Genomic DNA, 27,207 nt, shown 5'->3' on the forward strand with positions numbered 1-27,207 from the left:
TGTGTTGCCAGCCTCAGCTCTGTAGTTGCTTTGGCTTTTGTAACTGCCTCCCTGCAAGTGTCAGCCAAGTAGATATACTTCTCCTTGGTAATTTCCCACTGCTTCCACCGCCTATATGCCTTCTTTTTTGCCCTTAGGCTCCCCTGGATTTCCCTGTTTAGCCAAGGAAGTTTTTTGGTTCCTTTCCCCCTTTTCCCTTGTACTGGGATAGTTTCCCTCCATGCCCAAAGGATCGTTTTCTTTAGGAACGACCACCCTTCCTGGACTCCCATCTCGCCAATACTTTTATCCTGCAGTGCATCATTAACTAGACTCCTAAGCACACTGAAGTTAGCCTTCCTAAAGTCCAGCACTTCCACCCTACTAGTTATCTTACCCACCCTACACCATGTGGTGAATCCGATTAATTAGTGGTCACTGTCCCCAAGGTGACCACGAATCTGCAGCTCCCCTACCAGGTCCTCCTCCGTAGCCAACACCAGGTCCAGTAAGGCATTCCCCCTAGAGGGACTACATACCTCTTGCATTAGGTGAAGGTCCTGCACGCAGGTTAAAAACCTACGTGAGCGGTTGGATTTGGCTGACTGCTCCTCCCAGCAGATGTCAGGGTAATTTAGGTCCCCCATGAAAACCACGTCCCTTCCTGGGTTTTGTTTTTGCTTTGTTTTTTTTAACCAAGGCCATTAACAGGTGTGATTTAGATGAGGACACCTGTTCAATAGAAAATAGAACTGCTTTTACAAATGTCAGCAGGCAACTGTCAAATAGTAATCATTTTTCTGAATGCTCAGAGTAGGCTAAATTCATACCAGTGACTCAGAGGCAAACAGATCTAGCCAATTATTTATATCCCATATCATCTGGTCTTAAAGCTTAATTCAAGTCCCAGAAATATACATATTTATACAGCTTAAATGTTCCTTTCCACCTGTGTACTTGTAAATCTACAATCACGCACATAGATAAATGTGTGCATATATATATATATAATATTAGTGATGTATATGTATTTGCTAAGCAGACACTCCATGTGCCTAGAGTTGTGCCACTTACTTGGAATAGAAATTGAGCTCTTGAATGCTTTACCCCATCGTTTCTCAACCTGTGGATGGTAACCCAAAAGTAGGTTGCAAGAATATTTCAAAGGGTTGCAAGAAAGTCCTGGGAAAGCATTGAGACTATAGCAGGGCAGAGGGGCAGCAGGAAGGCACCTGCCCCTTCCAGCGGGGGAAGCAGGCAGGGGAGAGCTGCGTGGCTGGCCTGGTGGCACCAAGGCTGATGTCCATGCTCACGGGGGCGTGGTGGCCAGGAGATGCTGCTTGGGGGTTGGGAGGTGCTTTGACCAGGCTGTCTGGCATGGCATGGCAGCCCCAGCCCAGAGCAGGAGGGATGCCACAGGCCCCCTCTCCTCCTTCCTCTGGCCCATGTCAGAACTAGACTTGCTCCACTGCCGCCTGCATGAGCTGGAGCCGCAGCAGCCATCACACTCTGGCCCGAGTGAGATGGGGGAAGCTATGGGCCTGTCTGGCAGGGCTGGGGGCTGCAGATCAGGAGTGAGGGGCACCAGCATGACTGGGGGGGAAGGTGGGGGGCACGGCAGGGTACTAGGGGTCAGGTACCAGCAGGGCTAGTAGGGTGTTGTTCAGGACAGGCCATAGATCTTTGCAAATGGGTCCCGGTACACAAAAGGTTGAGAACCACTGCTTTAGCTTAAGATGCATCTCTTCTACTTCAAAACTTACTGAAGATCTACAGAATAAGTGTTTTAAAGTCTGTTTTAAAGTTTTCAAGGCTGAAATCAAATGAGGTATTATAGCTAGGTATCACCCTGTAGCATCTTGTTACCATTAAATGGAAAGTCTTGGATACTTTCATGCTTATACTGGAAGTTTTTAACTTAAAGTTACCAAAAGTTAGAATGTCAAAATGTACGTGTACGTCCTGGAAACTTTGACTAAAAAGTTTTCTCTGGCTAGTGGATGGAGTTTCAAACCTGTTTAAAAGCACCAGGAAAATGTTTGAAGTTCAGTAGAGGGTGAACAACAAGATCATTCACTGACCTCCTGATATATTGCTTCAGGGCTTTTAAATTATAAGCTTCCTCTCGTGCGTGGATGACCTCTACCTGACTCAAGAAGTCTATGGGCCAACGAGAGGCAAAGCGCTGCTCGACCTGGTACTGGCTACTGGAGATGACCTAGTCGGCGACCTAGTGATCGATGGGAAGCTGGGTGACAGCGACCACGAGCTGATCACCTTCACCATCCGCCGAAAAGCTGGCAAGTCAGTCAGCAACACGGAAGTCCTTGACTTCAGGAAAGCCAACTTTGACAAGCTCAGGAGGCTTGTCAGTAAGGCCCTAAGGGACTGTGACCGCAGGGAGAGGGGAGTTCAAGAAGAGTGGTTTCTCCTCAAGGGAGCGATCCTCAATGCACAAACTAAGTCTATTCCATCTCGGAGGAAAGGCAGCAAGAGGGCACAGCAGCCCCCCTGGCTCTCCAGGGACCTAGCAGACCGCCTGAGGCTAAAAAGAAAGGCCTACAAAGGATGGAGGATGGGAGTCACCTCCAAGGAGGATTATTCTGCACAGGTCCGGTCCTGTAGGGAGCTGACCAGGAAAGCCAAGGCTGCAGCTGAACTCCAGCTAGCTTTGAGCATCAAGGACAATAAAAAGTCCTTTTTCAGATACGTGGGAAGCCGGAGGAAAAGCAGGGGCAACGTTGGACCCCTGCTGAACCAGATGGGGCAACTGACAACTGACGCCCAGGAAAAAGCCAACCTATTAAATAGGTACTTTGTGTCGGTCTTCCATCAGCCCCATGGGACGCCCATGCCCGCTACAGGGCCGGGAAGTTCAAGTGAGGGTGATCCCCTGCCCTCCATAAATGCTGACTTCGTGAAGGAACATCTTGAGAAGCTGGATACCTTCAAGTCAGCCGGCCCTGACAATCTTCACCCCAGGGTACTCAAGGAGCTGGCGAGCATCATAGCCCAGCCTCTAGTGCGGATCTTTGAAAACTCTTGGCGCTCTGGTGTAGTGCCCGAAGACTGCAAGAAAGCCAATGTGGTGCCTATCTTCAAGAAAGGGAGGAAAGTGGATCCGGCTAACTATAGGCCCATCAGCCTGACTTCTATCCCAGGGAAGATCTTAGAAAAGTTTATTAAAGAGGCCATCCTTAATGGACTGGCCGACGCCAACATCTTAAGGGATAGCCAGCACGGGTTTGTTGCGGGTAGGTCTTGCTTGACCAATCTCATTTCCTTCTACGACCAGGTGACCTATCACCTGGACAAGGGAGATGAGATTGATGTCATATATCTTGACTTCAAAAAAGCCTTCGATCTGGTGTCCCATGATCGTCTCTTGGAGAAACTGGCCAATTGTCGCCTTGGGTCCTCCACGATCCACTGGCTGGAAAATTGGCTCCGGGGTCGGACCCAGAGGGTAGTAATTGATGGAAGTCACTCATCGTGGTGTCCTGTGACCAGTGGGGTCCCCCAGGGCTCTGTCCTTGGACCCATACTGTTCAACATCTTCATTAATGATGTGGACACTGGAGTCAGAAGCGGACTGGCCAAGTTCACAGAGGACACCAAACTTTGGGGCAAAGCATCCACACCAGAAGACAGGCGGATGATCCAGGCTGACCTGGACAGGCTCAGCAAGTGGGCGGACGAGAATCTGATGGTGTTCAACGCCGATAAATGCAAGGTTCTCCACCTTGGGGAAAAAAAACCTGCAGCATCCTTATAGGCTCGGCAGTGCTTTGTTGGCTAGCACTATGGAAGAAAGAGACTTGGGGGTCATCATTGACCACAAGATGAACATGAGCCTGCAATGCGATGCTGCGGCTAGTAAAGCGACCAAAACACTGGCTTGCATCCATAGATGCTTCTCAAGCAAATCCTGGGATGTCATTCTCCCCCTGTACTCGGCCTTAGTGAGGCCGCAGCTGGAGTACTGCGTCCAGTTTTGGGCTCCACAATTCAAAAAGGATGTGGAGAAGCTTGAGAGAGTCCAGAGAAGAGCCACACGCATGATCAGAGGTCAGGGAAGCAGACCCTACGATGACAGGCTGAGAGCCCTGGGGCTCTTTAGCCTGGAAAAGCGCAGGCTACAAGTTTATCAGGGGTGACCACCAGTATCTGGGGGAACGTTTGTTCACCAGAGCGCCCCAAGGGATGACGAGGTCGAATGGTCACAAACTACTACAAGATCGTTTCAGGCTGGACATAAGGAAGAATTTCTTTACTGTCCAAGCCCCCAAGGTCTGGAACAGCCTGCCACCGGAGGTCGTTCAAGCGCCTTCATTGAACACCTTCAAGATGAAACTGGATTCTCATCTTGCTGGGATCCTATGACCCCAGCTGACTTCCTGCCCTTTGGTCGGGGGGCTGGACTCGATGATCTTCCGAGGTCCCTTCCAGCCCTAATGTCTATGAAATCTATGAAAACCACTTCTGTAGGTAATCCAGTTCCTTTACGTGGAAACTGTAAATGCAGTATTTCAGAATGCTAGAACCAAAACATTGGATTGATATTTGTTAATTACATTCATATTTGCAGTGCTTAAATAAAGGAATATCTTGACCGGCAAACTAGTTTCTGTTTGTCAAATAAGCAACAAAGACCATTGGCCTCCCTTCCAGCACTGATTGGAGAAACTTACATATCTCTCCAGTTGAGTTCTTTTCTGACTTTCTGTACTTTTATAAAACTAGAAAATAAATGAAATTCCTACAAGCAGTCCAAATTGCCAGGATTCCAAGATCTCGGGACCCAGTGAAGGTAGTTAAGGACTGTTACCCTCCTACGTTTCCTGCTTAGACCTTTCTCTCCCATGTTGCATATTCAACAACCTCTCTACCTGCTGCCCCCTTCTGTCTGGGCTTCAGTCTTTTACAGCAGCTGTTTCAAATTGGCTGCTTAGTCGCAAGTGATTAAGCCTTTCGTTAACTCCTTCAAGGCTGCTGCCTGGACAAGATATCTAATTACCTTTAAGATCATTAAGTTTGTGGAAGGGAGTATATGATGATGTGAATTTATATAATAATGGGGGACTGGATTTGATGACCAGTAGTCCACTCCTGTCCTAAATTTCTAATACAGATAGCTGTAAACTATGATGCCTGTGATGACAAAGTGATTAAATATATAATTTTCAAATATCCAGCATATGTATACTAGGAAGAAGGGCGGGGGGGAGTTAGCACAGATGTTTTTCCTTTCCTGTGCATCTAAAATTACTGGGATTAAAAGTTACAGTACAAAATTATGGGGATCACAGACTCTATTCCATGATATAATGCACCCATTGTTTAAAATTGGAAGCCCACCTGGCCACTAGTTTTATAAAGCGCTGTCATACAGCTGGTACATTTGGCACAGCTTGCATAACTGATTGTGGCTCTGCATGTTAAAAAAAAAAAAAGCTTCACTCTTTCTGTAAAGGGACTCCAATCTGGATATTGTTCCCCTGTGTCATAAATTGAATCGCCACTGGATTGAAGCAAAAGTCCTTTTTACTGTGTCTGTAGGAAGGCCCAAGATGCATAGAATTTACAGTATCTACATCTTTCTATAAATTCTATTAAATTCAATAGTAAAAAAAAAACAAACATTGGGATTGCAGGACATGCTTCAGGATGATTAACTTCGTTCTGGACAATTTTTTACAAAGAAGCTTGAAAATCAGAATGTTAATGGAAAGCTAGTGTCAGCCTTCACAGTAACTTATGCACATGTAATACTATCTGAAAATTATTCCACACTCAGCCACATTAAGTTAATGGACATTTGGGTTACATGAGCTTCAGAAAGTGGTAGGGAGGGGGGCTGCACTCTAGTTCAGCCCATTCAGATGTGAGGTTGAGCTGATAGATAATGGTGGCGATAGCTGACTTCAGTGCATTTTGCAATTTGATCCAGTTTTGGTATCCAGTCAAAGTTGAAAAAACTCCTTTAACTGAAGGAAAGCATAGTAGGTTCTAGAGAGAAGAGGAAGGGGAAACAGGAGTAACAGGGTTGGGGGAGGTGAAAACTAAGCAACTTGAAAGGAGAAGTAATGGGTATTGTTTAAATTTAAATAAAACCTGTTCATCATTTGAAAAGGCTGCAAATTTCCAGCATTACAACACTTGGCTGCCTGAGACAGAACTATTAAACTATATGAAACCTTGAGGACTGAGACCTTGCTGCAGGTTAAAACAGGCAGCTGTTAATGCAGGTTTAACTTTAAATAAGCAGTCTATTTTAATCCATAAGTACTGAGTGCAACAATATTGAACTGCTTTAATAACAATCTTCTTCTAACTGTGTAGTGCCCCAATGTCAGTATCAAGTGAAAATGCCCAGGGATGCCTCACTCTGGAGTACTGCCACTTCTCCAGTGGCTGGAGAACTTTGCCTTTGACACATTGCCTGACAGTGCATGAAGCTTGGCAGTACACCAGAGTGGCACACACCCTGTAGTCTCTTCCTGCCTAAATATAGCTCCAGTTTAACTTCTCCATGGCCTCTCTCTCCCAGCTCTGCCCCTCCAAGAATCCATTTTAAAATGTTTGAGACATGTGCATAATCAAACCAGGAGAGGAAAAAACATTCGTGCCCCAATTCTGATTCCTATCCAGTGAAAACAAACCTTCTCACAAGTCATAATACTTTTGTGGGGATCATGTCATTTCTTTTTTGTGTTGTTTCAGTGAGAACCTGCTGTTTGGATAGAATCGATTCAGCCTAAACTTTTCTGACCTTAGCATTATCCTTGCCTTAATTATTTGTTGCATACATGGCAAAATGAGTTATCTTGTCAGGTCTCCAGTGCAAAAGAGATTATTTTTTATGATGCCTCTAAGGCAGGGGTATCCAACTCAGGGGACTGCAGCTGGATCCAGACTGTGAGGTGCCTTGCATGCCAGATCCAGTCTGGAGCACAGGGTAGCCACCATGGCCAGTGCTGCAGTGGCAGCGAGGGATCTGGAAGCAGCATCAGTGGTGGGTCTGGAGGCTGCAAGGAGTTCAGGGAAGGGATTTGCCAGCAGTGGGAGGGGTCTGCTAGTGTCAGTGGGTCTGGAACAAGTGTCCAGAGGAAGCTGTGGTCAGGCAAGCTTGCTGCTAACGGGGCCAAAGGGCCCTGAATTCTGCAGCAGGACATGCCCCCCTTCCCCGGTCTTCCCCCAACTTACCATGACCTGCACACCCACAGAAGTTCTGACGTGTGAATTTAGAATTTATCTTCAGCATCTGAAAATCCTCATACTTTTGCCTATTATGTATTGTTACATTTATACCTATTTCTGGCCTATGTTGAGATTCTGCCAAATGTGAGAGAACTCTTAACCCTAGAAATCAGGCTGAGTTGGGCATAAGAGTTATGAGAGGTCTTCAGCCATGTTAGTCTGAAGTCAAACAGAACACAGAGTACATTTGCATCTTGTAGACTAACTAAATGATCTGTTCAACAATTCTCCTGGGGCTCCTGTGGAGCTTTGGCAATTAGAGCTACATTCCTTGGGTAAAACCCTTGCTGAGGGGCACAGGTTGCAGTGCAAATATCCCCTGCTTTCCTAAGGGAAACTGCTTTGAAAGCACACTTATCTCGGAGAATGGTATTTGTAACACTGCATTTATTAAACCTCTTGTTTTTACTTTTTAAAATGAGCAGCTATTTCTTTCTTGACTGAGTCTGAATAGTTTGTTTTTGTATAATTTCACTTGGCAAAAATAGTAAACATTTTTCAGTATGATATGAGAGCGCTTCCTGTAAAACATGTGTCTTCTCATTTTAAGAGCTTTCAGCCTTAGGTGGTGTTCTGTGGAGGAACATGGAATTTGCTTGCTTGACGTCTCGGACAATAACACTACTATATGAAGTTAGGGATAAATAGAATATAAATCTGGCTTTAGGACTTGTTAGAAGGAACTACTTGATGCAGTAGCTTGCATCGGTTTCACTTGCCTAAAATACAGAGGGATTGTCCTAGCAGAACAAATGCTAATACATTTCTTTCTTAATTTGGGGACTCTAAATATGTAAACTATCAATAATATAATATAATATAATATATTTTATCATGCATATGCAACCACTCTTAAATATATGGACCTTCCTTCTCCTTGCCTCCAGCCTACCATGAAAACCCACAAACTGCTCAAGAACATTTGTGCAAAGTTATTTTACAATGACTGCTTTGCTCTGTGTTTGTCAAAAACCACATGAGACTGCTTCTGTTCTGCACTGTAGTTTCATTGTTGAACTGAAAATAATACAGGGAAAGAAGTCTCAGGGACTGTGTTTTTTAAAGATTTTGTTAACATATTGTATGATTATTGGGTAAGTGTGTGCAAAGCAGCAAGTTTTCAGTGAGATTAAGTTAGCCTGCAGCATAGCATGGACGAGATAATTCTGTAAATGATGGTAAATGTCTTTGCCAAAAGCCAGCAGCAAAATGAAAATGCCAGGTCCTATCTCCTGTATAGGAAACATAAAGGCTAGTGATGTGGTAGTAATCATCATGCTATGGAATCCAGCCTGAATGTATACTCTTTGCCTTTTTCTGTGGCATTGTACTGTCAGTACTGTTAATCCCTTAATGGTGTGCATAGAAATCCCATTTTCATATTTTTGTTTTAGGCCATAAGAAAACCTTTTCTGTCAACAGATAAAATGTGTGAGAGAGTGTTCTCAACCTCTTAGAAGCAAACTGTCTTCAAACACTGTCCCAAGCATACCAAACACTGCTTTATATTGAGTAAAATATGGTGAAAAAATGAGTATAGCCTAAAGGCAAAATTTAGTTAAGTACAAAAGAATACGTAATGTGCTGGGTTATGATCTTTAAGTAGTGGTACCTACAGTGGACATTTAGGTCACCACCCAGTATTATTCAAGATAAGAAACAATAGCTATACTTATTGTTGTCAGCCTTAAAACCTGATAATCTTGGGGTTTTCTTGCTATTGAATAGGACTGGTTAGTATAAATCTATTGGTATGTTTATAAAGTCTTGTCCATTAGCAAGCCTGTAATAAAACTTTCATTTTTTTTACTAATATTTATACAGACATATAGTATGCTTGTGAATTGAAGAGGCACCATATATGTTCAGGTTCCGTAGCCTGATAAATGTTTGCTTATTAAAAATCTTTTAAACTTGAAAACCAGAAATGCTGATATTTCCAACGTTATGAGGCTGACTGTTACAAAGAAGGTCAGAGAGAGAGAGAGTGTGTAAAAAAAAAAAAAAAAAAAAAAAAAAAAGTCTGGCCTTTGTTTCAGGTTTTTTGTTAATAAAGGCAAATCTTGAAAATGTATCTATTTCATATGTTTGTTACAAACTATCTACCTGTCTTAATGCTGGACAATTTCCTTTGATTAAGTTTCACTGCCCTTTTCTTAATGAGGAAGTAGAGAGAAGTGATGTTTGCTGTGTTTGTGTGGTTGTGCTTCTCTGAAGTGAAGCAGAAGGCGGAGCAGAGACTAACTGGTTTAGAAAAGCATTTAGCACCTTACGGAGAAGTGTTTGTAAGAAAAGATAAATAAGACAACATTGTGCTGTTTTCTCTGCTCCTTCTTGATGCCAGTGGTTCTCAACCTTGTTTGTACCAGGCCCTATTTGTAAGCATTAATGAATGGCCAGTCCCGACCCAGTGCTTCTCATACCCACCCTGCTGTCCCTACCACCCTCCCTTCCCCCCCCCCCCCGGTGTATTTTCTACATAAATACATTTTGTAATGAGATTTTTAAAAATGTTGACAGGTAGAATTTGTTGAAGCTTAATTTATAGGATAAATTTCACTGTAGTGAAGGTGTACCATCACCCTTCTCAGATGTTTCCTTTGAAATGAAAGGCATATTTGGGTAAAGTGGGGAAGGTTGTTTGAATCTTAGCGTAATGAGGTGGGCTAAGTTCTAGCCTGCAGTTCCAGTGAGAGGCTCCGTGTGGGTGGGCTATAATGTAAATAATGCTTTTAGGTCCCTAAATAAGACATCTAAATGTCCTTTTCACCCCGGGGGCACATGATAGTGTAGGCCTGAAAGCAAGCCACAGACACTGCCCTTTGATTCCCTAAACCATGTTTCATTGTATTGGGTGAGACTACAGTTTTGTAGCTGCTTTGTTGCAAGTGTATCTGATGGGGCTTGAGGAGAACAAGTGAAACTCAGAGAGAGCTGGGGGGGAAAGGAGAAGGGGGCAGGGGGAGAGAAAAGGGACGGTCCCAGGGCAGATAGTGAAGTCTGAGTGAGGACAGAGAGCACTGGAATGGCACAGGCAAGACTGCTGGGCTGCTCGGGACACTGGCACTCGGATTCTGGTAAAAAATTGCAAATTCTCTGATAAGAGATTTTAATGATTTTTTTTTTTTTTATGATTTGCCTCTGCCAGGGCTACAGGGCCAGGGCCTCCCACAGCAGCAGCTGAGCCCCTGCTGCCACCCACAGGAGATGACAGCTGCTGCAAGGAGCCTGGCTTCCCTTCTCCCATGGGCAGCACACCCAAAGTGGAGCCCATAGGTGGCGGGTAGGCTGCCCACTACAGGTTCAGACAAGCAGGGGCCAGCTTTCCGCTGCTGTGTACACTCCCGGGGAGGAGTGGGGGGGGTCACATGCCCCCCATATTTGTGCATGGGGCAGGGGCAGATGCAGGCTGCGGGCTTGGGCTCCCCACCCTGTGGCCCTCCCCCAGGGCCTCTGCAGCCCAGTGGGTGGGACCTGGCATGGCAAGAAAGAGCGGGGCTGGGTGCGAAGCTCCTTGCAGCTGTGAGCCTAGCACTGCCCTGGCAAAGAGCCCCCTAGTTGCCTGGCTGCAGTGGGGATAGCAGTGCAGGGTTGTGCCCCTTGCTGCTACCAGGCGGGCAGGGGGTGCGTTGCCAAGGAACTGTGGGGCTTGCAATGGCAAGGAGCTTCCCCACCTGGCTCCACTCTGCTCTGCCATGCTGAGTCCCACCCACCGGGGTGTGGAGGCCCCAGGGAAGGGCAGCAGGGTGGGGAGCCTGAGCCCGCAGTAGCGGGCAGCCTGCCCCCCATGCACAGATCTTGAGGGCATGTGCCCACCTTGCCACCCCAGGAGTGTGCGGAGTGGCTGGGAGCCAGTCCCACTCCCCCTGGATGAGCCCCTTGCAGCCCCGTCCTGCTCCCCGCCAAGGCCCTGCAACCACACATGGCCCCAAGCCCCATGCACCACTGGGCTGGGCAGTGGCCCCACCCCTGCCCAACTTCCTCCTTCCCTTCCTATGGGGGCCTCAATCCCCATGTACAGACTTACCTGCAGGAGCTGTTTCTTATGTTGAGGTGGCAAGGATGTACTTGTTCTCCAATTGAGACGCTGCAGTAGGGCCCTTAGGCAAGGTACATGACTCAGCCTGCTAGCCTAGCCATCTCATCAGGTTCTTAGAGAGGCTGGGCTCAGAGGTATTTTAATATGGAGGGTGTTTGTTTAAAAACCAGTCATCCAAGGTGAGTCTCTGAGGGCCAGGCCCAGTTATCAGGCTGACATCAGACTTCCCAGATCATCTGGCTGATCTGTCAGCTTCCAGAATTTCTCAGCAAATGGGAAAGTGTTTGCTTTTTAACACTCCTAACTAACTGTAGGTCCTTGTACCTTGTCAAGTAACACCTGCCATCTGTACCTCTCACTGGATGCTTCACTGAAATTTTGAAAGTGCTCTGGCCATCTAAAAAAACAAGCCAGAAGCATCCAGCAGGAAGAGAGCATTTCCCAGTCTAATGAATGGAAACTTTTCTGAGTCTCTTGACTTTTACTCCAGAAATCTTGAAGGCATCCGTGAACAGGAATTATGCAGATGCAGGACTGTCATAACTCCTGCAAGTCTTGTGAGTGAAAATGCGATGCTGTTTCAAAATATTAATGTCAAAGGTTGTGCTCTAGTGCATGAAGCCTGTTACTGCTTATCACACACACACACACACACACACACACACACACACACACACACACACACACACACACACACACACACACACACACACACACACACGAGTAATGCTGAAGGACCGGCCAGGAATAAGGCCCTGTGTGGTTCATCACTGCACAGGTGCCTTCTGCTCTTTTCTGGCTCTGCTCCCCTGTCCTCCCCATGCGTGCATATGAATCCACAAGGGCAGTTCAGTGTCTTGCTCCCACAGTCTGGACTTCTTTTGACAAAGAACAGTTTGGAAGTGCTGAAGCTGGTTGCCCTTTCTGGTATAAACAGATCTTTGTTTTCAGCACTAAGAAATGCTGTTGTTATGTCAGTCTATACTTTTGAGTTGCTCCTGATGGACAGTCAAAAGAAAATCACCTACCTTGATGATGATAATGCTTTCTCACCAAATATTAGCACTTAACCAATTGTAACAATATATTGTAATCCTCTTCTCGGGTCAAATCTGGAAAGAGTACCTCAAAAGATTATCTTTAATCTACCTCATTTTACACATTTTTACAGTGCTATGATCCATGGTAATATATTTAAGTTGTCTTGATTCTTACACTAAAGTACTTTATATTTAATAATGCTGAAGAGTAAAAGCAAGTATCTTCTTTTTTTTCCCTAGGTGTGCCTTGCAATTGCTCATTATTCTCAGCCAACAGATCTTCAGCTGCTCTTTGCATTTGAATATGTTGGGAAAATGTATCATAATCCAGGTAACTATAAACAGATTTTGGTTCATTGTTTCCATTCTTTAATATGTGCAGTTGTTCTAACTGTAGTAAGGCTGGAGACTTTTGTAGTAAAGCAAGGGCAAGAAGTGTTTGAGGTTTGCTTTGGGAGATAGTTGAAATGGACTTATACTGCACCCAAAACCTTCACTTTCTGTATGTAAATTAATTGATGTGATCATAACTTGTTATCTAAAACAAACAAATTTTATTTTTTTTTATCTGAAAAAGCTCTCTATACCAGCATGAATGGCATTATTTTTCAATCTGCCCTCCATTCCTCTTATTGTGTGTCTGTGTTGGTACTCTGGACACTCAGAAAATCCCCAGACAGGTTTGTTCACCTGGCCTTCTGTTAGGAGTAAGTTTCTCTTCTGGTGGTATTGCAGGAGGATTTGTGCAACTTGGGACTCCATACTTCCTTTCCTAGAGGCTTACTAGGCAGTTCTTCCCACTCAAATCTTCCACCACCCCTGCTGAGTTGGAGCTCACCCTCTCTGCTCAAGGCCAATCTCCAACTGAACCTTGTCAGTTAGGTAAGCTTGGAAAAGATGCCTTTGGATCTTGATTTCTAGTGTAATGCTGTGAGGTCACTGCTTAGTGCTCCCCAGCCAATACACAGCCAGAATTTACAAATCCATTACAGTAAGCTTCCAAATATGAAAAGTGCTCTAGATGTACGTCATTTATTTAATATCCTTACTCTGCCATTTGCATTAGAAACCAATGATTTCGCCACTAAAGGAACTCAGCATGGGGTCCACAGAGGGGTCTACAAAAAGGCCAGATTTTCAAACTTGCCCCAAATGGGCATGCTCATTTTCTACATGTGTCCACCTAACTCCACTGTGAGTGCCCACATGGATGTTTATATTTGCTTGTGTGATGGGCACAATGTTTTATGTGCTTGTGTGATGGGGACACTTTAAATGTGTGCAGTAATGTTTAAAGAGAGTGTTAAATAAAATCCACACTCTCGTTCCAGCTGCATGATGCAGTAGGGAGCAAATCTACAGAAACTGTAGCGGTATACTGGAGAGAGAGAGAGAAAGGTGTTAATAAAATTCTATGTCTGTCACAGCCTTCACAAAGCCATCTTTACTCCGTCCTTGAAATGGCTGTGCTACCTGAAAGAAAGGCCAGTAGAAGAGTTGCATTACATGAAGTGTGTAAAATAAACAGAATACCCTTTTGGAGTTTCAGAGTACTAATGGGGGCAGCAAACCAGTGACAATGTTGCCAGTGGTTTTGCTGGGCTACAGTGGCTAGGGGGAGGGAGCCGGCAGACATTCCTGAAAGGGAAGTCTCTGCTCAGTGTTCTCGTGTTTGACTGGGATCCCTGACACAGCCCTGGGTTTTACCCAGCCTGCTCCCCTGCTAGTCCTGTAAAAAAATGGGTGCTTCAGAGTTTTCCCATTATTTTTTTTCCTCTCCTCTGTGCTTTCAAAAATATCAAACCCATATAGTTATTTTAAAATTGTGTCTCTTGTATTTGCACACACTTTTTCCCCAGTGCGTATTAGGAGATAATTAAAATGGACTTATACCGCACCCAAAACCTTTACTTTCTGTATGTAAATTAATTGGTGTGATCATAACTTGTTATCCAAAACAAACAAATTTTATTTTTATCTGAAAAAGCTCCCTATACCAGTATATTAATTATGCTAACATTTTCTGCTGTGAAAAGACATTATGAAAATTCTAATTCCTTTCCACAATTGTTTTCTCACTTTGCCTACAATTCCAGCTGTTTTAATTGTGTGAGTGGGCATGTGTGACAGCTCTAGCTCGCAAGTAAAGCCAAAGCCTTGCCATAGCACCCCCACAGTTGGAAATAAAGGGCCAGGCACTCAAAGGTGGGATATGCTCAAAGTTGCAGGTTGGAGCCTAGTGGGAGATACAGAAGTGTCTCAGCAGGTTAGGTGGGAGTTGGGCATCTAAACTGCTGAAGCTCTTAGTGGAATTTATCTGGAACATTAAGCAACTAAATTACCTTACAAAACCTGGCCCCAAATCTTTTACAGCTTCCTTATGCTTTATACTTTGTTTTTTTTAAGTGGGCAAATATTAGAGCTTTTAAAATATGGGACCAGCAGAATAAGCTTGACCTTTTGTGATACGCACAAATGACTGGTTGAATGAGAGTGTCAAATTAATCTTCATTTATGAGCCAATCTAAAACTTCGAGTGTTTTCTGGAGATCTGACTGAGCTGCTATTTATTCATTTAATACATTTTTAGGAAAAAATAAGGAAGCATAAAGAAAACTAGGCCAGCGGCTCTAATTTGATGATACCAAAAATAATTTAAAGTGTCTGTTCTGATATAAACTTCTTAACATAATTATATTTACATTTAACCTAAATATGTACCTAAATATCCTCAGAGTAACTTATGAGGAACCAACCAAAGCCAGCCCCCCAAAATTTAAAAAAATATAAAAACAGTTTAGAAGACACTTGTATAAAGATACAATTTAATTACTCACTGATTTACATAAGGAAAAAAGGATTCCTACTTGTCACACTTGGAATGTAAGGTAGTAAGAGAAGTGGCAGGAGATTGCATTACCATAATATCACTTTACCTCAATTTTGGAATGGGTCTCTCTTGAAAAGCATACTCAAGGAAGGGTCTTTTTAAAACTACTGGAAAGATTAAATTGGTGATATAAAAGGAGTAAGCTGACACTCTCTCACTGGGGTGATAGTATCTTGCAATTTATGTTCAAGCTGATTCTTTTGCCCTGTCTGATCCCACATAGATTAGATTATAGAACTGGGCCTCAATTTACATAATGTTTTTAATTCAACTCAGGAAACAGTGTGCCCCATGCTTTCAACACAATTGACCAATTTGTTTCAAAAGAAAAAAACAGTAGCGGAAATCTTGCTAATTAATTGGTAACATGGTATATAATAACATTCTTGTATGAGAACCAAAGCTGTTCTTAACATCAGAGCAGTTTAGTCAGAATGAGTAATGTCATGTGATGTATTAGTTAGCCTTATTACTGGAGCATTTTTTTTGCCTTGGCCCCTGTACTAAGAACAAAAAGAACCTTTTCCAGCTCTTTTGAATGTAGGAGTTTGCTGAAAAAGCACCTCTTAAATCAAAACTGTTAGAGCAGTGGAAAGGATGGCAAAGCAGGTGTTATCTGGAAAGTTTGTGGCTCAGTAATAGTCAATCTGTTCTCCGAATTTTTATCAGTAGTAGCAAATTTTAGCTGAATTTCCAGAACAGTTAGCTACCATATTCACTTGAACCCAAGATGAGTATTTTTTACCCCCATTTAAGATGGGGGTAAAAGCTCCTCATTTTTGGATTCAAGTATGAGGTGGGAGATGGAGGACTGCTGTTGTTCTGACTCTGGCCCCATCCCATTGTGGCCTCTGCTCCCTCCTCCCCCCAGTGTTGTGCCCCATGCTGCCTCTGCAGCCTCCCCCCCCCCTTCCCACCCCCCAATCCGTTTTCCTGTGCAGGCAGGTAGGGACAGGTAACAGGGATGGCAAATTATGGGAGGGCAAGGGGGGCAGACCCCTTGGCTCCTCCCCCATTCCCCTTGCCACCACTTTCCCCAGTGGGAACAAGACAAATTTAAGACGAGCCTCTAATAATTAGATTCTATACATGGAAAATTATAATACATTTATAATAAATTTATAATTTTTCCATGTATAGAATATAATTATTGCAAGGTCATCATAAATTCAAATAGTCATCTCGGTTTTGCATAAATATGATATTTTAAAGTAGTACATTGTAACAGGTCAGTTCCAGGAAATTTTTAATCTGTAGACCTAGAAAAAGATCACTTACAAATGAATGCAACACTGTTTCCAGACTAGGCCTTTGTGTTCTAGGAACTGAATCAATACAAGAGCTGCACACAGTTTGCTGTATTGAAACAGTCACCCTTGTTTATTACCAAACTATAGGGAAGATATCGCTACTGATTAATCTATGATGAGGCAACATCAGTTGGAAGATGTAAGGAACACCTACCTCTTATTTAGAAAAGATTCCACTCTAGTAATTAGCATGATCAAATGTTCAAGGGATATTCTTAAAAATCTTGCATTGATGAATTTCCTTTTCTAGCAAAAAAAGTAAATGGAATAGATCCTGGAGGAGGTGGTGGAAGCAGTGGCAGTGGTCAACAGACTCCTTTGTTTGAAGCTTACTCTGATTGGGATAGAGAAATCAAAAGGACAGGTGCATCAGAATGGAGAGTCTGTTCAGTCAATGAAGGTTACATGATTTCTACTTGGTAAGTCTGTACCAATGAAAAACAAGCTAATTTGACTGTTGCTATTTTGACTTTACATTGGCCCAAAGAGAGATCACATGCTGGAAGGAAAACATGGATGCGTTTTGGTCAGACCTGAGAGTTTTTCTTGAGTTCATATTTTTATAAAAGAATCTTTCAGGTGATTTACTATCTTAACACGATTTGGAACTTTATAATGGAAAATCATAGGAACATTGTTAGAGTGGCACTGTCTGTTGCTTCCATAGTGCTCTGTGAGCGTCTCAGTGGTCCACCCCTGAGCCTGTGTCTTCTTCGCATATGTATCTGTAAAACAAACCTGGGATTTCCATTCTTTGGATCGGATCCTGTGGAGGGGTAGAAGTAAGCAATTAATAGAGGTTGGTAAACTGATAGTGCATCAGAAAACATTATGGCTTTAGCTTCCTGTTTGGGTCATGCTTTTAGATGTTTTTGTTGGAGGTGAAGGGATATATCTCACTTCGTTTTTCTAATGGAGGTAATGCAAAGGAGGCATGCTTTTGTTTGAACCAAGAGAAACCAGGATTGTAGTGCTGGGTCCCACAAGTGAGACATACCCATGATATGAGTTTTATTGCTAGTATCATGAGTGGCTTACTGAACACACAAGGGAATAGAGTGGTTATTACCATACATACGCTGTGCTTATGTAGTACCTCATTTAAGTTGCATTATTATTCTGAGACTCAGCTCTTGTGCTAACACACCACTGTTGGTAGTAGACTTCTGTCTCCAGGACAGTTAATAAGTGCTTTCAAGAAAAATTACTCTGCATTGCATTTTTTCCCCCAGCCTTCCAGAATACTTTGTAGTCCCATCTTCCTTAGCAGATCAGGACCTGAAGCTCTATTCTTACTCATTCATTGGGAGACGAATGCCAGTAAGTGTACACTTTATGTTGATTTTCATTGTCATATAATATTTGACAGTGATACATTTTATACACAGGAATTAGGAATCTGTCTTTGTTTTGTCACATGGTACTAACTAATCTCTTTCTGTTAGGTATGGTGCTGGAATCACCCTAATGGGAGTGCTCTTGTGAGAATGGCCAACATTAAAGATGTATTGCAACAAAGAAAGATAGACCAAAGGTAAACTATAACCTATTAGCATTACTTAACCAGACATATATGAGACAATTAGTGGGCTATAAGCCACATACCTTTTTCATGATGCAGCAGTTTGTGTGAAATTTATCTCCAAGCAGGTGGTCTGCACGAAGCCTTGGAATTACTTAATGTACACTTAAGTCATATTTAATGAATAATATTTTGATAATGCACATTTAAGGCTTCTGGTCTCTTAGCCACACTGGGAACTGCACAGCACACCAGTGACACAACCCCATTGTTACACTTGCTTCTCTTATCGCATTGATATTACTGTACCGCCAGTGGGGAACTTCTACTTTTGTCTCGCTCACAGAAAATTTTTGAAAATAAGTTAATCTTTTTGCAGCTCTTGGAAGATACAAAGCAACATAGACTGAATTCTGTAAGACAATAAATACTGCTTTGGGATGCCAAGCACCGTATTTCCCACTAACATTAGAATCATAGAAAATTAGGGTTGGAAGGGACCTCAGGAGGTCATCTAGTCCATCCCCCAGCTCAAAGCAGGACCAGCCCCAACTAGATCACCCTACACAAGGCTTTGTCTAGCTGGGTCTTAAAAACCTCCAAGAATGGATATTTCACAAACCTCTCTAGGTAATCTGTTCCAGTGCTTTATTACCCTCCTCATGAGTGGTTTTTCCTAATATCCAACCTAAACTTTCCTTGCTGCAACTTGGGACCATTGCTCCTTGTCCTGTCATCTGCCATCACTGAGAACAGTCTAGCTCTATCCTCTTTGGAATGACCATTCAGGTAGTCAAAGGCTGCTATTAAATCCCCTCAGTCTTCTCTTCTCCAGACTAAATGGGTGCCTATACACGTGCAGCAACGCTGCTCTGCCATGCTGTAATTACAGTGTGTCGGAGCAGACACGATTCATTAAGTTTGCTGGAACGTGGTAATTACCATGCTTTAGCAAACTCCAGCGTCACATGTATCAGCATCCCTGTGCTGAAAAATGGCAGCGGGGATGCTTTTAACTAAAGCTTGTGCAATGAGCTTTAATTAAAGCACCCCTGCCACCATTTTTCAAGCGCGGGGATGCTGATACACATGACACTCTGGGCACTTTAGAGTGGCTCTCAGAGCTGCTGTAATTTAAAGCATCTCCCCCCTACACTCCCAGAGTACATGTACAAATGCCCAATGAGCCCAGTTCCCTCTGCCTTTCCTTATAAGTCGTGCCCCACCCCCCAACTTTCACAGTACAGAAATCACAGAGCACCTTGCAAGACTGGTACCTTTTATTCCTTATGTTTAATAGGTTAGAAGACTGCTTGTAAACCTTTTAATTGCCTTTGGGTGGTTTAAGTGAAGCTCTGATTAGTGTTCCCTTTGGGACACTAAAGTTTATATGCTTTTATATATTTCTTAAGTATCATTGAATATTCAATATTGACAACAAATCTATTAACTTCTCTAACTGAGATATCTCATCCTTCAAGTTTTCTTTCACTCCTACCATTGCAGGTTTGGCCTCGTGATGGTCCTCATAATAATAGCTTTTCATCTTCAGATCTCTTTATAAGCATTAGATAATGTATGTAGAACCTAGAGGCACATACTATCCTTAATATAGAGGTTCTGTAAGTTTCTGAAGACTAGAGGGAGCTGGTGTCAGAGCCAGGCTCAAACTGAACAGTGTCTAGCTTTTAGCCTTATGCCCAGGTCTCCTTTTATGTACTTCGTTAAACACACTTCCCCAACAGGCTTTCTTCCTACAGCTTCTGTGCTGTTGTGAATAATAGCTGCCTCTTCTAGCATACCTTTAAACAATCCATTGTTTTCAATTGCTCAGATTTAATTTAGCTCCTCAGTGGGAATTGAAAGTTTCTGAAATGTGTTTCAACAATTCTGCCTCCACATGCATTCCATATGGCCACAAAAGCATGATATGCATTGAAGCTGAATGCTAATCAGATGCTTTTCCATTTTGCTGTTTGGCCAAATAGCTTTTTTATATAAGCTATTTGCCTTCCTAACAACCAACTAAAATACTTTCTTTAAAAAAAACACAAAAAAACCCCTTTGTATCCATAAGTATACTTCTATGCTGCTGAACTTATTTTCCTCCCAGTCCAGGATTAAAGTTTTTGACGCTTTTTCATTAGGATTTGTAATGCAATAACTCGAAGCCATCCACAGAGAAGTGATGTTTACAAATCAGATTTGGACAAGTGTCTACCCAATATCCAGGAAATCCAGGCTGCATTTATTAAACTCAAACAGTTGTGTGTTAATGGTAAGTCATGATATCATTCTTAAGCATATTCTATTTTGGAGGTATTTAGGAATAAAGTTGCAAAAATATAGTTTGAAAGGTTTGAGATAAGCAAGTTTTTTTTCTTAAGGAGTGATTATCTTGCCTACATTTGAAATCTGTTTAAAAGGTGTGTTGTGTTGCAGAATAGCTTGGTAGAGCCTACATGCTTTTACTTCATTCTGAATCATGGGTTATAGTTCATGCACTAAGCAGATTAGATATAAAACTTCATGTGATGGCTGCAGTCTGCAGCCTGGCACATAAAAGAAAACTGTGTTTTTTATCGAGGGATATATACTAAATGTCTTCAGCTGTTACTGTAAAGTCCTATAGAAGGTAGTGAGTAGCATGACCTATTGATATGACATGTCAAGTTTTGTTCATCTGAATGATTCTTTAAAACATGCAGAACCTTTTGAAGAAACGGAAGAGAAGTGGCTGTCCTCACTGGAAAATACACACTGGCTAGAATACATCAGGTGTGTACAAAAAGTACAACTAGAAGATTATGGTTAATATTACCTCCTTAAATTTTCACCAATGTAAATAAGCAATAAATCATATAGGTGGACTTTTTACTATGTAAAAATAAGTAAGTGAAATTGATATTTGTAAACTGTTTATACTTAAATATATTTTATTACATAAGATGGAATCCTACAAAAACAAAATGGTGGACTTAACATTCATTACTTGAATGACATGCTTAAAAGTGTGTGTGTGTGTGTGTGTGTGTGTGTGTGTGTGTAAATGTAAGTCTTTAAAAAATCAAGGCTGTATTAGGCACCATTTCAAACTCAGCTTTCACAGTCTTTTAAACAGAAAGTCTGTGAAACTAGAATCCTGGGAAAAGTTGAAGTTTTATCTTATTGTTTTAATGTATGTTAGATTTTTGGGATGTGCCTACATGACCTCTTTGCGTAAATCCCAATGAAATCAGCAGCACTTGTGCTGCTGAATTATTTAACTTGCATTTGAAAATCCCCTCCCCAAATCTTAAAAATGGTCAGTCAAATTATGATTCTCTTGGTATTAATTGTGAAGTTAATTACTTTTTTTTTTTTTTTGCCTAGGTCATTCCTTAAGCATTCTGTTGAGGTTGTATATATGCTGGAATGTAAGCGTGTTTCTGTAGTTCTGCAAGGTAATATAACCTTTTAATATGCTATAATTGTCATTAGTAAGGTTTAAAGGTTAAAACAAGTGGATGATGAATATAATTTACCTGGATCTTACTTTACTGAAATGATGTGAGAGAGCAGTCAAATATTTTAAGTTCATAACTACAGGAAGAAATTGTGCAGTGTATTTGGGCTGTAACATAACCAGTAGAATCTAAAGAGTTTGCTCCCCAGCTGCCCAGGCCCTGCACTGTGAAGCAGCATCTACAGTTGCAGAGCAGATCTCTCAGCTTCCCAGCTGCTGCTTCCCTAGGCACCCCAAGGCTCTCACCTGCACACCCTGGATTTCAGTGAGCCCAGGACTGGGGAGATGCTCCCTGATGTCAAGTTTACAGTGTCTGACCATGCCATCTGCCTGCGAGGATTGGCTGGTGGCACCAGGTCCAGGCCCAGCCCAATCCCACGGATCAGGTGTGGGGCAGCTGTGTCCCAGACACTGAAGCTGCTCCATGCTGGATCCCTACACTCAACTGAGTACCTGAATCTGTCATGGCTCATCCCCAGCATTCAGTATAAGGTACAATAATATCTTTGTGGCTCATTTGTTATATTATCACACCATAAATTGGCTTTAACCTATGGCCAGATAGATTACTGTTTATGGAATGATTAATACTTAGATTGTGTCTTAAATGTAACAAGATGTCAGGGCCCTGAGTTGTACATTATAGACCATGTATCTCTGATGTTGAATGTGTACAAATAATGGCTAGTGGGCATTTCAAAATAGACAGACTGAAAAGTCAGCTGATTTATAGATCAGACAGTTCATTTATTAGGTGGCCTCTACAATAGAACCAACCAATCAAATAGCTCTTTGTCATTCCCCATATATAACATTTTTTTAAAAGCTCCCAAATGTGAGTACTGAACTGAAAATTGCCAGTTTTGTGCCTTTTAACCTCTTTGAAATATATAAATAAAAATATTATTTATGTTATTTTCAGAGGAAGAAGGACGGGACCTAAGCTGCCTTGTAGCCTCCCTCGTTCAAGTGATGCTGGATCCCTATTTTCGGACGATTGTTGGATTTCAGAGCTTACTACAGAAGGAGTGGGTGATGGCAGGATATCAGTTTTTAGATAGGTGTAACCACTTAAAGAGATCTGACAAAGAGGTAAAAACTACATTATATTGATATAGGGAATGGAAGCATGTTGGGGAATGACTGCCATTATGAATTTAACTTTTAAAAAATCATAATAGAAATCCCTTCCTGTGTTTCCCAAATTCATGTAGTTTGTCACCGATTAGCCTTACCTTGTCTTCATTCTCTACTTCTTATGTTAGTCATTAACACTCTTAATGATGCAAGTGTTGCTGTTTGTTTATGTTGTAATGGTGTTAATGTTTCAAAACAGTCATGTGTAGTTTATCCTGGGTTTTTTAAATAATCAAACTGGGGGTCCAAGACTTTGACCTGAGAAGAATTTGGGGAGCCTCTTTCCACAACCACTTACTTCCTTTTCATTGTCCTTCTCCTTTTAAATAGAACCCTGTTTCACAAATCCATTACTGATGCAGGTATCACAGTGTTGATATGGTAGTGGGGCATTTGGAGCAAAGCCTACAGTCTATTACACAATTTCCAAACTGAACTACAGATGAGTGGGTTGTGATGTGGTAGGTTTGTTTGTTTCTAGCTGCTTCCACAGTTGTCAATCTTTTCATTACAAAAAGAGCCTGGAGGCTTGTAATAGCAACTGGAACAGTGGACCTAGTTTAGTAGCATCTTTCAGGGCTGACATTTAAGGAGAGTAAAAAGACAACATCCTCAGGGATTGGAGCCAACAGCAGGATTAAAGCTGCAAAGCATCACCAGGAAATAAATGTCTAGGGATGAAGGAAATGAGGCAGCTAGGGAAAGAAGTAGGAAACAGAACAACACAGACACAGGGGAGCCTGTTAGAAGGAGTAAGGTTGCCTGGATGGAAAGATCAGATTGGGAGAGGGGGAAGAAATAAAGAGCAAAGAGTGAAATTGACTTTTTTTTTCAGAAACACTGAGCATTAGATGGAAAAGAGTCACTGCTTCCCAATATTACCTCCTGCTGAGGGTTGTTGTAATGTGAACTGGAAGGGACCTGATCCACTGAGACTAACTTTCTCAAGATGGTTCACTGTGTAGGTAGTTGGGGAAACATCCGACAAGAAAAGATTGTTAAAATATTTCTAGAATGGAAAATGCATGTTAGATGCCTCACAAAATCTTGTTTGTTTAAGCAGTGCATCACTTGGCTTTTTTCTCCTGTAATATGTTTTGGTTTAATTAAAAAGCCTTTTTCATAGAAAATAATATTTTAAAACTCAGATTTAAGGCTGACATGGACTGTTAGGATTGTTAAGTCTGACTTCCTGCATAACTCAGGAGCTAGCATTTTACTGAGTGATCCCTGCAGCAAAACTGTAACCTTTCCCAGGGGGGCTAACAGAAATCATTCAGTTAAATTAGGTAGATTACTGATACCTGGAGCAACATAAGTCCCTTTTTAGCTGCTACTCCACAGTCCATATACTTGTTAGGAAGATTTGGGGTGGCTTCTCTGAACAGATTCTTCCTCTGCTTACCAAAATATAAAAAAAAAAAAAAAAAAACTAACTTGCTTCCATGCATTTGGGATTCAGTAAAGATGGCTTTTTTTTTTTTTATTGGTAAAACTAATTTCTGATTTAAATGTAAGCTGAAATAATAAGACAATAGATAAAATCAATACCTTCCATGTTTCATTCTTCACAGAAAGGTCAATTGCGAATGCATTACATTTTAACAAGGGGATAAAAACACATACCAGTATTGCGGACGACAAAATTCAAGAATATTTTGAAAAATTAAATGAATTGAAATCGCCAGGACTGGAAAAAAAACCTTCATCCTTAAGCTCAAATAACTAACCAAAGCAGTCTCTGAACCATTAGTGATTTATCTTTGAATACTAGGGAATGACTGAAAAGGTCCTAGAGAAGGGATGGGCAAAATATGGCTGGCAGGCCAGATCTGGCTTGTCAGCTGATTTGGATCCGGCCCACAGGTGGGCACCCACCAATTAATAGGATCAGGCCCACTAGCAGCAGCTTTCCCACCCCTTTGCAGCACACTGCGAGCCAGGCAAGCAGCACTTATTCCACCCTCCCCTCCCCCCCGCCCTGCCTATGGAGGGGCTGAACTCAGCCACATCACAAAGAATTGGGGGGGGAGCCCCCAACGCATGCACACCCAACCCACTCACGCACCCACCACCACCCCACACACCCCTCCCACATCCCCTCCCACCCACTACCCCCACCATACCCACACTGCACCCCCAACCAAATACTCCCCCAAACACACATGCCCCACACCCTCCCACATACATCCCCTTACCCCCCTACAATATGTGAGTAATACTTTATTTTGAACTATTATGCAATCACCTCTGTATACACTATACAAACGCACACAAATCAAATCTCTCACAAATTTTGAAATAAAATTAAGATGTTATAGTAGTTGATTTTGATTTTTAGTATATGATTTTTTCAGGTTCCAAGATGGTAAACCCTCTCCCCTTCTCTTTCCCCCTACACCCCAGGGTACTTTAGGGCAAGGGGACAGACTTCCAGTAGCAAGGGTCAGGGGTTAGGGGCAGGACTTCTGGTCCCACAGTGGTGACCAGGGGGTAGGGCACCTGTCAAGGGGGTAGCCCTCAACTGCTAAGTAAAGTGTCCCTCCAGCCAAAATAATTGCTTACCCTTGTCAAGTAGTGGGCATGCCTACCTTCAAAAAAAAAAAGTGGGGGAAGGGAGCAAAGGGAATTATACATTAGTATATAATAAGGGGATAAGAAATAGCCAATATGAAATAGCCCATATGAATTTGCTTAGAATAAATCATACCAAATCAATTTAATTTTCTTTGCCAGGGTAGCCAGCCTTAGTGGATGAGGGGGGAAGCAGTAGATGTGCTAGCTTAACTTCCATAGGGTTTTTGACATGGTTCTCTATGAGATTTCCATAAGCAGACCATGAAAATATATTCTAAATAAAGTTGCCATGAGGTGGATGTACAACAGAAGTCCTGCAAGGGTCTGTGTTTTGGCCTAGGTTTAATTGATATTTTAATTAAAGGCCTAGATGATGGAATGGAGGGTGCACTTTTAAAAAAATAACAGTTAAACACCAAGGTTGAGAGGTCTTTCAAAGTGTTTGCAAAACAAGAGCAGGGCTGAAAATGATCTTGATACATTTGAATAAATGGTCCAGCATCACTCAATAATGATAAATAGAAACTGTTAGACTTAAGAAGGAAAAATCAAATGCCCAGGTACACAATCAGAGATAATTGGCTAGGCAAAAATACTGCAGAAAAGGATCTGAACCACAAACAGAATAAGTCAGCAGGAAAATGCTGTTGTCAAAAGGCTGATATCATTCTGGGACTTAAAAAGATGTCAGCTCTAGGACTGGAACACAGCTGTTCGATTCTGCTTGCGTTAAGCTGTGAAAAAGAATTTGTGATGTAAATTGACAGAACAGTTTCCTGAGTTGCCCAGTACCTATAACTGCATCTTCTGTCAGTAGAATGGCAAAAGTACTAAACTTGAGGATTGGATCATTTATTTGTGCTTTTGTATGGTATCAAACTTCTGTTCTGTATCTAGGAGTATAACAAATATGTGTTTAATGCTCTGAGGAGGATATAAAGAAGTTGATATGGTTTTGGGAAAGCTTATGTTAAATCTAACAAATGTCTTCATTTTCTTTTTCCCCCACTCAAGTCTCCATTGTTCTTGATGTTTCTGGATTCTGTTTGGCAATTGCTTGAACAGTACCCAGCAGCCTTTGAGTTTTCTGAAACATACTTGACGTTATTGTATGACAGCACACGGATCTCGCTGTTTGGCACTTTCCTTTTCAACTCTCCACACCAGCGAGTAAAGGAAAGCACTGTGAGTATAAACTGTATTACCTTATATTTAAAATGACTAAAATTAAGCCTCATTACTGTTCTGGAAATAACATCCACATTAAGTAGTACAGGAAACCCTTGTTATTTGCGGGTTTGGCATTCACGGTTTCAAATATTCACGAATGCCGAACCTGCATTTTAAATGCACTTTATGTACTTATAGGAGCTCCTCAGGAGCTCCACACTTGCTGCCACCATGCTCCCGCCGCTGCTCCTGCTTTCACCACTGGAGGCATTCTCCCCCCCCCCCCCCCCCCCCCCCCCCCCCAACCGCCGGGGGTACTCCGTTCATGAATGCAGTGCCATATTCGCAGATTTCGCAATTTGCGGGGGATACTGCGTGGGGAGAACATATCCCCCCACGAATGGCGAGGGATGCCTGTATTCATTTGGATTTTTTTGCAAATACCAGAATTGCAGCAGGAGCTTTTAAAGAAAATAGTCATTTAAGGTGAATGTCAATAAGACTGACCCTTATACATATTGTAAATCATAGATAGCTGTAAATATTATCTATGTAACTGAGCATTGTTACTAATTGTTTCCTTCATCTGACTACATTCAGGGACCTACAGCAGTAGTTTTGCAATGTGGAACGTGGATAGGATTAGTATGTAACTGCATTTCTCCTCTTTGGAAACATGGTTAGTGACAGAATAATAGGAAAGTAGGGTGGGATGGGATCCTATGAGGTCCTTTAGTCCAACCCCTACTCAAGGCAAGATCACCTGTGTAAGCCATCT

The 27,207-nt window shown here is 42.3% G+C and overlaps 1 protein-coding gene across 1 annotated transcript in view; it reads left to right on the forward strand.

Annotated features, from left to right (window-relative positions):
• The window catches only part of MTMR10 (myotubularin related protein 10), a 65,685-nt gene that overhangs the window by 31,334 nt on the left and 7,144 nt on the right, over nucleotides 1–27,207 (forward strand). Inside the window, exons 6-14 of the mRNA XM_006259750.4 lie at nucleotides 12,559–12,649; nucleotides 16,769–16,937; nucleotides 17,751–17,838; nucleotides 17,964–18,052; nucleotides 20,188–20,318; nucleotides 20,749–20,818; nucleotides 21,413–21,483; nucleotides 22,468–22,637; nucleotides 26,274–26,444. Of these exons, the coding sequence (XP_006259812.1) occupies nucleotides 12,559–12,649; nucleotides 16,769–16,937; nucleotides 17,751–17,838; nucleotides 17,964–18,052; nucleotides 20,188–20,318; nucleotides 20,749–20,818; nucleotides 21,413–21,483; nucleotides 22,468–22,637; nucleotides 26,274–26,444 (1,050 nt within the window). The remainder of the gene's footprint in view (nucleotides 1–12,558; nucleotides 12,650–16,768; nucleotides 16,938–17,750; nucleotides 17,839–17,963; nucleotides 18,053–20,187; nucleotides 20,319–20,748; nucleotides 20,819–21,412; nucleotides 21,484–22,467; nucleotides 22,638–26,273; nucleotides 26,445–27,207) is intronic.

The sequence above is a fragment of the Alligator mississippiensis genome, chromosome 11 (assembly GCF_030867095.1).
Source record: "Alligator mississippiensis isolate rAllMis1 chromosome 11, rAllMis1, whole genome shotgun sequence".
NCBI classification, from domain to species: domain Eukaryota; kingdom Metazoa; phylum Chordata; order Crocodylia; family Alligatoridae; genus Alligator; species Alligator mississippiensis.